General features: G+C 49.9%; 1 protein-coding gene across 1 annotated transcript in view; it reads left to right on the top strand.

Annotated features, from left to right (window-relative positions):
• Positions 1-11,510, top strand: part of USP13 (ubiquitin specific peptidase 13) — a 100,222-nt gene that overhangs the window by 66,744 nt on the left and 21,968 nt on the right. Inside the window, exons 11-12 of the mRNA XM_032783664.2 lie at positions 4,091-4,216; positions 5,370-5,523. Of these exons, the coding sequence (XP_032639555.1) occupies positions 4,091-4,216; positions 5,370-5,523 (280 nt within the window). The remainder of the gene's footprint in view (positions 1-4,090; positions 4,217-5,369; positions 5,524-11,510) is intronic.

Below are 11,510 nucleotides of genomic sequence, written 5' to 3'. Positions count from 1 at the left end.
AGGGGTTGGAAGGGGGGCGGGGCAGGGTTGGGAAGAGGCAGGGCAAGACAGGGCCTCATGGAAGGGGGGCTGAGGGTGGGGCTGGGGGCAGAGGTGGGTTGAGCACCCACAGAAAAGAAGGGAAGTTGTCGCCTATGCATTGGGCTCAATACTGGGGAGACCTGGTGAACTTTAATGGCCTGTGTTATACAGCAGGTCAGGCTTAGAAGATCTAGTGCAGAGATTCTCAAACTTCATTGCACTGTGATCCCCTTCTGACAACAAAAATTATTACATAACCCCAAGAGGTCCTTAGGCTTTGGCCCCCCAGCCCAAGCCCAAGCCCAAGCCCCAGCCCCACCACCCTGGGCTGGGGGACCAAAGCCTAAGGACTTCATCCCCGGGGGATGGGGAGGCTGTAACTTGAGCCCCGCTGCCCAGGGCTGAAGCCAAAGCCTGAGCCTGAGCCCTGGGTGGTGGAGCTTGTGTTTGGGCTTGGGCTTGGGCTTGGGTTTGGGTTTGGGTTTGGCTTAGACTGGCTAGATCCTGGGGCCAAACACCAGCCCTGGTGACCCCACTAAAACTTTGTGGTCCCGACCTGCTTGAGAGCCACTGATCTAGTGGTTTCTTCTGGCCTTAAACTTTATGAAACCATGGACCACAGTTCATCTTTCCTCTGTCTACAGGGGGTTTCATTAACTCATGTTTCTCTCGCTCTTCCCCTCTCCCCTGCTTCAGTTCAAATGCTAGTGCTTCTAGGCTTCCCTTATTTTCATCCGGCAGTTCCTGTTGGTGGGGGTGACTTTGTAGTATCCTGGAAGCAAGCCCTTAGTTACCATGAAAATACAGTGCTGTCTTGCCAGGTGCATGCCATAGAGGTTTATATCTGTGCAACTGTATAACCTCAATTTATCTTGATGCTGTTTTGGCAGTCAAATTTTGGATCTAGTTTGTATTCATGTCCCTGCCAACCTTTGTTACCCTGAGCCCAATACAGAACATGAAATTTAAGCAGAGACCAACCCTCCCTTCCACCAGGGTGGGATGTTTGGAAACAAAAGGTCAACTTGTAATAGATACTGAAGATACTGTGTCTGGAGGGGAACTTTCTTTCTTGGAAGAAGCATCCATGATAAAATCTAAGATGTATTTTTAGATATAACAGAAGCTGGGCATACTTTTGTCACAGAAACAGAGTGAAGGTTGCCGTAGTTACCTATATTATTATCCCTCACAACCCCCACTTACAGAAGCTTTGGTGAATCTGCTTGCGTTTCATTTATTAAAAGTTAAGAACTAATGTTAATGCATCGTTAACACTGAGAAATGGAGGATACAGTTTTCAAGACGTTCAACACCTCAATGTTAAAGTGTCTACAGCGACTAACTTGTTGAATATCCTACGGATGTTTAACAAAACAAAGGGCAGTGTCTTAACTTTCACATTTAATGGGCCAAGGGGGATTAGAATGAAAACTGCATCTCCACCCTAGCTACAGCATTTGCTACTGTGAATGTTGTAATAAACTATCCAGAGCTTTTGGCAGAGTAACATTTGGGGCTAATCTCTGCCAGTTAATTCAACAGAGCGCCATCCACGGACACAAAAGAATATGCATTGTTCATAATTTAGTGGATTCAAATGTCTTCCTGTTTAAGCAGCTTTTAACATGATGTCAGGAGTGAAACAGGTTTTACTGTTTTAATTCTTTGTTGTACTAGGGCCTTGTTTAGAAAGTTGCTGGCGTCGACATTTCCCACTCTCGCTCCCTCTGGTGGAGCTGCACTGGTGGCCTTGCAATGGTGGGAATTTTGTAGATAAATGCAGCTGTAGACCTAGTGCACATTTTGCCCTCCAAGATGTTTGCTCTGGCATTTTCAATGAATGAGTATAATTGTGTAGGGATTTTTGGCCAAACCTGTAAGACTGTTTCCTTGACTCCTGTTTTCGTGTGTATGTAACATGAATTTCACATCTTACTCATTAGCATTTTCCACCGAGTGCAAACAGGCCTTTAACATCCTGGGTCTTTGGAATCCAGCCATAAACTGTCAGTGGGTGCCGCCTGTCAAAGCATTTGTGTGAGATTTTGAGCGGTTCAGTCCACTCTATATATAGCTAAACTGTTTTGCAGCTGTTGATGAGGAAACTATGCCTGGTAGTCTATAAATATTCCTGGTTCTGTGGCGGTAGAACCTTCTTTCCACTTCTGTAAAGCTGTTTAGGAAGAGCAGTGGGCGACTTGGAGACATTTCAACATAAAAAAGAGGCCGAACATCTATAGAGTCACCAGGAACTGATTTTTCATTCAGGACTTTGCCACTGATCTTGTTTTTTGGCTTAAATTGATCAAGTTTCCCTCTGGTGGAAAGGGCTTGCTGTGTGTGTGAGATCCTAGTCTCGAGAATATGGCATATTTGCACATTTTTCTTCTTGCTACTCAGATGGTCGAATAAAAGTTGCATTTAAATGGCAATGAGGCTTAATTCCAAATTCAGTGCATCAGAAATCTGGGAAAGCCTCGTTGGGGCCAGGCAGTTTGCTTGCTTCTAAGCCTTAGAAGGAAGCAGGATATATAGTTTCTCCTTTGATCCAGGGCAGTTGAGGACACCAGTATGATACACAACCCAGTACTCAGAAATTCCCAGCGCTACTGAGTCTCTAGATGTTTAAAGAAGCCTTTAAAGAGCATCTTAGTGTTATGATGTTATTGATGTACTGCCAGCCGCTGAGCAAGCATTGTAAACTAAGGGCCTGGCTCTGATCTCCATTGATCTAAAAAGAGTTAGTCCTTGTTTATACTGGTGACACTGAGATCAGAATTGGGCCTTCTGAGTGAAAGTTTTCTTTAAAAATGTGGTTTACCTGTGTCGTATTTCATGCTGCTTCTCCTATATTGTAGTGGGGTGGTAGCACCACTCTACTTACTTGTTTATTAGCATGTTTTTCCAAGTTCTCTAAAATACACACACTAGCTTGGATTGTGTTGAAAATTATTGTGCCTCGTGGGGGCCCAGTCTAGGATTAGTGGTCAAGTGGTAGAGAGGAAGCCACCTTGAGGCACCCCCTCCCCCCATAGTCTCCACTCATGCACGATTCTTTACCATAATTTCCTCAAAATACCACCACTTCCTTAAAAAACAAGGGAAATTCACTGTCCAAAAACCTTAACACAGAATTAGGATTGACTGGCAATGCCTCATACCCTTCCAGAATGCAGGATGCGCCTGTGCTTAAACCTCTGTAAACCAGGAATTACAGAATTAAGGTTCACACCATCCCCAGCCTGCATCTGCCCACTTTGAGTGAGGCTCCAACTTGCCCTTGTCAGACATCCTAGCATGCTTCTCTTCCGGAGGATATGGGGCACTGCAGGGACAGAACCCATAGGGGCTGCAGGAGAAACTGTCAGACCATATTCTCATTAAGGTGAAGTCACATTTTAGACAGGTTTAATGAACACCAGCTAGCTGCATCTGGCCTAGATTTGACCTACTCTGCACAAACCACCTCCGAGTTGCCAGTTGTTACCACCTCTGGACCCTTGTCCTAAGGATTCCCTCTGGAACAACACCTGCACTTGCTTCTGTCATGTAGCGTGCTATCTCGTGTAAGTACTGTTGTAAGCACTCCCCGCACCAATCTGTGCAGCTGTGCTGAGTGCAGTGAAGGCAGTTGGAGCGTGCAGATAAATGAGGGAGTTCTGTTGGTCACAACACATAACTTAGTTATTCTTCAGGACTTCTTATAAGGCAGCCCTGGCTGAAGCATAATTACAATGGCTCCACAGGAGCTCTTTCCAGCTTTAGGGGACACAGAGGTGGGGCGCAGTTGATGTCTACTGTAGTTCTTTGTTTCCTGGTTTTCAGAGATTTAAGTATAGGTGAATTTGCTGTTCTGGAAGGATACGAATCACTGCTAGTCAATTCGAATGCTGCATTTACAAAGCTTTTAGGCAGTGGATTATGAATTGCATTCAGTGGCATGGCTTCATTTCCTGTGGCACTTTGATCATGAAACCTAACTTTTAAGGTTCATGCCAGTGTGTAATTCAAACCATTGTGCACAGAAGTGCTTTTCAAAAATATTTCTCTCTTCATTTGTTTTTAGCCTCAACACAATGGAATTTCTCCTCGAATGTTTAAGGCCTTTGTAAGCAAAGGGCACCCAGAATTCTCCTCCAATAGACAGCAAGATGCACAGGAGTTTTTCCTGCACCTTATAAACCTCGTAGAGGTGAGAAAGTGTTCACTAGTTCTTCTCTTTATCTCTGTTTGACATATTAGGGGATGAGAAACAGGACAGTATGTGATCTCATCATTTTTTTACAAACCCTTTAAGCTACATGAGAATTGCACTGATCTAACTAAACCAGTTTCTAAACCAGTGTAGTCCCTTTCAACAGCTACCCAGTATACAATTACAAGTATACCTGTATACAATTACAAGTTGTCAATATATTTATAATTATGAAGACTGTGAATGTTAAATGGAGCAGGTATTATTATTATTCCACATATTTATATCTTCTTCTGAAGCAGATAAATCACCCTGTCTAGCTTCCTTACAAATCTCAGCTGTATGTTATTGAATCATTATAGGGAAGATGGATTCCATACAGAAAGCAAAGTGTCTGTAGTATGAAATGTTACTTCCATTAAGCTGCAGCTCAGTGCTACAATGCAAAAGAGTCAACACTCTGAATGCTAATGCTTTCTTTAAGGCATTGAAAAGGAAATTTACAAAGGAGACAACCAATTACAATTTAAAGCATACCTCCTCCCCGCCCTCTGAGATTAAGGGTGTTTGTTCATGTGCTACGCTCTGTGTGAAGTTATTCAGATCTGTGTGCATAATGTTCCATGTCCCAAACCGAGTGCACTGATTATAGGGGTGGTGAGTAGATCTTTTTCTGCAAGTGCCCGATAACAGACATTAACTTGCATAACAAAGAGAAGGTATACTATTTGAGTGGCATTCCAGCTGCATAATTAACTAAAATTTGCTTGTTCTGTTTCAGTGCAGTTCTCAGAGCATAAGAGTAATAATCTGGTTGCTGAAAGGATTCTGTAAGGCACATTCTAACCAAAGTATTTACTGTAACCTACCTTCTTCCTGCTGCCTACTGTTTCTTTCACTCCATGCAGCATATCTCTATTAAAGCCCCCATTTTGCAGTTACACTGTGTGGGCAGACATTTGTCTCTCCTCATGGATGTCAGTGGCAACTTCCAGGCTCATGCAGGGCTCTCCCGGCATGGACTAACATGTGGCCCATAGGGCGTGAGCTCTTTGGGGCAAGGGTGGTATCTTGTGATGTCTGCAAAGCAATTTGCACACTCTGGGCTTTGTGATGCTACTCAAGTGATCAGGTCTGATCTTCCCTTCAGAGAAACCGCATTGGCTCAGAAAACCCCAGCGATGTTTTCCGGTTCCTGGTGGAAGAACGCACACAGTGCTGCCAGTCTAGGAAAGTCCGATACACAGAAAGGGTAGACTATCTCATGCAGTTGCCTGTGGCCATGGAGGCAGCAACAAACAAAGGTAAAGTCAAAAGGATGCTGGTGGGCTGGCTTGTTGACGCTGTCTGTCTAAAATCAATAAAGGAAGGCTGATAGGAGATGGGTTAGGGTTAATGTAATATTGTGTCACTGGGTTGGTTGACAGCAACCTAGATCGATCCTGGGATCTCTGAATCTTGGAACATGAGCCTCTACTACTTGAGCTAAAAGACCCAGTTTTGTTAGCCAGGGCGGTAGCAGGCTCATTCACCTTCATAAGTGGCCCATCCACATTGAGTTGGTGGTGGGCTGCATAGAAGTTAATCAAGAACACAACATTCCAAATCGTTTTGCATGCCTCCAGGGTGTGCATATGTGTAGACTCAGGGCCTTAGGTCTGCCTGAGTATTTCCAGAGCATGGGGAAAGTGCTGCAAATGAAGAGGACTCGTCTTTCAGAAAGCCTTTGAGAAAGTCCCACAGCAAAGGCTTTTAAACAAAGTAAGCAGCCGTGAGATAAGAGGGAAAGTGCTCTCATAGATCAGTAACTGATTAGAAGATAGGAGACAATGGATAGAGATAAATGGTCAGTTTCCACAATGAAGATGGGTAAATAGCATGGTTGCCCAAGAATCTGTACTAGGACCAGTGCCGTTTAACATATTCATAAATGATCTGGAAAAGGAGTAAACAGGGAAGAGGCAAAATTTTCAGACAGTACAAAATTACTCAAGATAGTGAAGCCCAAAGATGACTGCAAAGAATTTCAAAGGGATCTCATAAAACTGGGTGACTGGGTAACAAAATGGCAGATGAAATTCATTGTTTATAAATGCAAAGTAATGCACACTGGAAAACACAATCCCAACTCTACATACAAAATGGTGGGGTTTCAATAAGCTCTTACCACTAAAGAAAGAGATCTTGAAATCATCATGGATAGTTCTCTGAAAACAGCCACTCAGTGTGCAGCGGCAGTCAAAAAACCTAACAATATGTTGGGAGCTATTGTGAAAGGGCTAGAAAATAAGACAGGATATAGCATAATGCCACTATATAGATCCGTGGTATGCCCCAAGTTTTAATACTGCATGCAGTTCTGGTCACCCCATCTCGAAAAAGATCTGCTAGAACTGGAAAAGGTACAGAAACGGGCAACGAAAATGATCACGAGGTATGGAATGGCTTCCATATGAGGAGAGACTAAAAATATTAGGTTGTTTGGTTTAGAAAGGGTGGTTAGGAATGGCTGGGAGCACTGGTAGGGTGAGGATGGGGGATTGATACAATGATAGAGTGTGGTGAAGTTGTGAGGGGCCCTAAAGGGAAAGGCAAGAAGTGTGTGTTTGATGTAGAGGTGAAGAGGGGAGCCAGTGGAGGGACTCAAAGAGGCGCCCTGTTATGGTCAGTAAATTGTCCTTGGTTTTGCTGTTCACTGTTTCTTTCACATCAAGATTTAATAGATTTTAAAGTCATAAGAGGCTATTTGAAAATCTAGTCTGTCCTCCTGCATAACAGGCCGTAAAATTCTTCTTCGAGTGATTGCTCATATCCATTCCAGTAGGTGTACGCGCCGTGCGTGCACGATCGTTGGAAGACTTTTACCCTAGCAACTCCAGTGGGCCGGCAGGTCGCCCCCTAGAGTGGCGCCGTCATGGCGGGTAATATATACCCCTGCTGACGCGCCCGCCCTCAGTTCCTTCTTACCTGCCGTGTCGGTCGTTGGAACTGTGGAGCGCGCATAGCTGTCCTCCACGTCCCTAGCTTCTCTTCGTTCATCGTTCTATGTTTAGTTCTAGTTTTAATTATAGTTTACTTTAGTATAGTATAGTTGTAGTTTATAGTTCTAGTGTATATAGTTACGCCCGGGTTCGGGCGCTAGCCCTCGCCCGGCGCCCGGCCCCGGCTCATGCCTGGTTCGCCGGGGTTCAAACCGTGCTCGGCCTGTAAAAAGCCGATGCCACCCAGCGATCCCATCGACGCCTGCTTGAAGTGCCTGGGGGAATCGACACATATCCGAGAAGTGCCGCATTTGCTGAAGGCCTTCAGACCGAGGACCAAGAAGGAGCGAGACCAGCGCCTCAAGACGCTCCTGATGGAAGCGGCACTTAACCCCTGCGTCCTCGGCACGAGTGCCGCTTTCGGCTCCGGCACCGGATCTCTCCGGCGCCGCAAAAACGCCACGGCACCGCCCTTTCTCCGGCACCGGCTCAGGGAGAGGCCCTCGACGTCCTCTAACCCTGGCTAAACAGCCCCGAAAGGAGCACCCGGCGCGACGCCGGCCGTGTTGCCGTGCCAGGGACTTCGTCGACTCGGGCCCGGCGGGTCCGTCGAGTCCGATCCCCTCCCAGCTCCCCGCCAAGATCTGGGGTAGAGCTGATGGTCCCGTCCACGCCCGAGACCTCTCGTCGGCCCAGGGACCTCATCGCCTTAACGGAGCCTGTGGCTGCCCCAACCCCCGCACCGCCGTGCGGGTTCTACCATCAAGGGCACAGCCTACACCGATGCGAGCACAGTGTCCCTGGACTCTCGGCTCGGCACCAGTCAAGATCTCGCACCGATCTCGATCCCCGAGGAGGTCTCGCTCGGCGCCGCTGCAGTCCCGCACCGCTCTCCACGACGGCACCGAGGGGGTCCGTACTCGCGGGCGCAGGTCGTCTTCACGCCGGTCCCGATAACTCCCGGCACTTGTTCTGGCTCCAGCCACCGTACCGGCACCGGGACTCGAGGAGTCGTTCCCGGCCATCGACGGTCCAGATCCCGGTCGACCTCCCGGCACCCGGAGCTGGTGGCAGGTCCCGTCTTGATTCGCCCCTACGCGGCGCCGTATGGCTCACGGCACCGATCTCCGGCACCGAGGAGGTCTTCGCCGTCTGCAATCGCGGGACGCCGTACCACTCCCGCTCGGCTCCACCATGCCCTCTCCGCCAAGGCTCTGTCTCTTGCGGCGGACAGTGTGTACCTAGAAGCTGAAAAGACCCCGCCGCCCTCTTTTCCGAAGGGTCAGCAAGGAGCATGGTCCGCACAGTGGGGCTTCTGACCCCCTGGGCGTATCAATCAAGCCCAGGGCCCTCAGCAAATTTCCCCCACGATCGGTCCTGTCTCAGAGCACAAGGCTCCGGAGGCTAACTTCTTCACGCCCTCCTCCCATCCCCCTATGGAAGAGCAGTCGTCCCCATCTTCTCCGGATGCTGAATGCTCTCCGCAAGAGTCAGAAGCGGTGCTCCAGTCAGAGCCGCCACGAGACCCGCTCCTGCCAGGTCGTCTCCTCGTCATCACTCCCCAGATGAGGCGGTTCAAGGTGCGCGGGCGATGATACATCCACCAGTCCCTCCCCACTGGACCTCAGGGCACACCAGATCTCCTCAGCCGCGTGTGGCGCAAAATATGAACATCCAGGCTGAGAAGTCTCCGAGATCGAGGACCCCGGTCGTGAGCATACTCTCGGCGGACGCGCCCACTCGTGTCGCCCTGCCTTCATACGGACATCCAAGCCAAACGCCACCACCATCTGGCAGTCACTCGGCCTTCCCGTTCGCCCCGATCGCTCCGGGGTGTAGCGTAAAATACATGGTCCCTCATTGCAGGGCATGAAGTACTTATATGTCACCCGCCCCGCAAGGTATCCCCCTCGTCGTTCCATCTGTGAATGAGAAGGGAACGCCATGGACCAACAGCTCTCAATGCTCCCAAGTCTAAGGAGGCGAGACCGTATGGACCTGCCCTTGGCCACAAGGTCATTATTCCGCCAGGAAGCCCTGCAGCTGCGGGTCTCCAACCAGCAAGCTCTGGCTCAGCCGCTTACTGCCGTACAAACACCTGGGCGGTGGCTGATAAGTTTAAACGGAGCTCCTCCCACAAAGAACGCTCGTCAGTGAGTTTCGCCGCTCTCAGGCTTGACCGAAGGGGAAAAACGGTCGACACGCACTTCCCTATCCCGCGGCTTTGGATGCAGCCAGAACCTCGGTCGCGAGAACTGCTGGCTCCCGGAGTCACTATGCGCTGCATCTCGCGGCTTCAGGTCTCTGGCCTTCCTCGGAACTCTCCAATAATAACCATCCAGGGACCATTCCGAATGAGGGCCAGGGCCTGTTTGGGGACAAGAACTTGACTCCTGACGGACTGCAAAGCCTCAAAAGATAAATAAGGGTCATTATGGGCGTGCCCTAGGCATGCATACAAGGTAACGCAGCGTCGACTCATTCAGTGCCTCAGCAGCAGGACTAGGCATTAACCCAAAAGCCAGGCAAAAGGGCAAGGAACTTTGCCAGGATTGGCGAAATAGAAAGGCAGGCGCAGACAAATCGGGCACCCAGGGGGGCCAGAGCCGCACAAGGTCCCTCCAGAGCCTTCCTCCGGGCTGAATCCCTCGTTTTGGAAGGTGACGCCCGAGGGCCTGCTGTGACCAGTCCTTCCACGGATCCCATCTCCTCCCTTCTCTAATACGTCTTTCGTTCTCTCTCCGGCTATGAGTGCCAGCTTACTTCGGACCGCTTGTTCTCCGCTAACGCTGCAAGCTTAGGATACCACTACAAATGGACTACAGTTTCCTTCGTCACCCGCCCTCCGCCCCCTCTACCTCGTCCTCTCTTCAGGGACCCCTCTCACGAGCAAGATTCTTCCCCAGGAGGTCGAACGCTCCTCGCAGAGGGGCCATAGAGGAGGTTCCAGAAACGAGGAAGGCAGGGATTTTAACTCCGTTACTTTCTGATCCCCAATGCCCAAGGGAGGTCTACAACCCATCCTCGACCTAACGAGAGCTCAACAAATACCTGTCCAAAGTTGAAGTTCCGCCATGGTTCCTTGGGATCAATTAATTCCATCCCTGAATCCCGGAGACTGGTACGCCGACCATTCTTATGACATGCAGGGACGCATATTTCCATATAGCCATCTTCCCTCCCCAATCGGAGGTTCTTGTCGGCGGCCGGCACTATCAATTCACGGTCCTCCCGTTCGGCCTCTCGACGGCCCCGAGAGTGTTTACCAAATGCATGGCTGTAGTCGTCGCCTTTCTTCGTCGCAGTCGGGTACATGTGTTCCCCTCCCTCGATGACTGGCTTATCCGGGGACCCTCAGAAGACCGTGTCCTCGCACACGTCCGCATGATCAGCTGCCTTTTCTCGAGTCTAGGCCTGATGCTCAACGCCGAGAAGTCCACTCTATCCCCTACTCAGAGGATAGAGTTTATCGGCGCAGTTCTAGACTCCACCATAGCCAGGGCCGTTCTTCCCTTGTTGCGGTTCCAGGCTTTGACAGCCATCATCCACAGGCTGCAGGCAGCATCTCTAACCTCCATGCGTACTTGCCTGACACTCTTGGGCCACATGGCAGCCTGCACATTCATTACGGCGCATGCTCGACTCCGCCTCCGGCCCCTCCAGTCCTGGTTCATCCCTCAGCTCCGTCCGGCCAGGGGTCCGTTAGATTCAGTAATCACGATTCCCCCGGACATCGTCCTCTCTCTCCAGTGGTGGCTGGATCAGTCCGTTGTGTGTGCAGGGCTTCCGTTCCATCCGCCCCAGCCCTCGCTGTCCCTGACGACGGACGCGTCAGAGTTGGGATGGGGAGCTCACCTAGGTACCCTGCGGACCTAGGGTCGCTGGTCTCCTCCCAAACTCGCCCTCCATATCAACGTGCGAGAATTGAGGGCGGTCTGCCTTGCTTGTCAAGCGTTCCATCGGCAGATCCAGGGCCGCTGTGTTTCGGTTTTTATCGACAACACAACGGCGGTATACTATGTGAACAAGCAGGGCGGAATGAGATCTCGTCTTCTTTGTCGGGAGGCCATGACGTTGTGGGACTTTTTCATAGCCCACTCGGTTCACCTAGTCGCTTCCTTTCTCCCCGAGGCTCGGAATACCCTGGTGGATCGTCTCAGCTGGTCCTTTTGCTCCCACGAGTGGTCCCTTCGCCCGGACATCGCCCTTGCGCTCTTCCGAAGGTGGGGGCATCCCCATATGGACCTCTTTGCATCCTGCAGGAACAGGAAGTGCCCGATGTTTTGCTCTTTCCAAGGTCGCGAGCCGGG

This window comes from Chelonoidis abingdonii, chromosome 8 (assembly GCF_003597395.2).
Source record: "Chelonoidis abingdonii isolate Lonesome George chromosome 8, CheloAbing_2.0, whole genome shotgun sequence".
NCBI classification, from domain to species: Eukaryota; Metazoa; Chordata; order Testudines; family Testudinidae; genus Chelonoidis; species Chelonoidis abingdonii.
The sequence above is the reverse complement of the archived record's forward strand: the minus strand, read 5'-3'. Positions and strand labels throughout refer to the sequence as shown.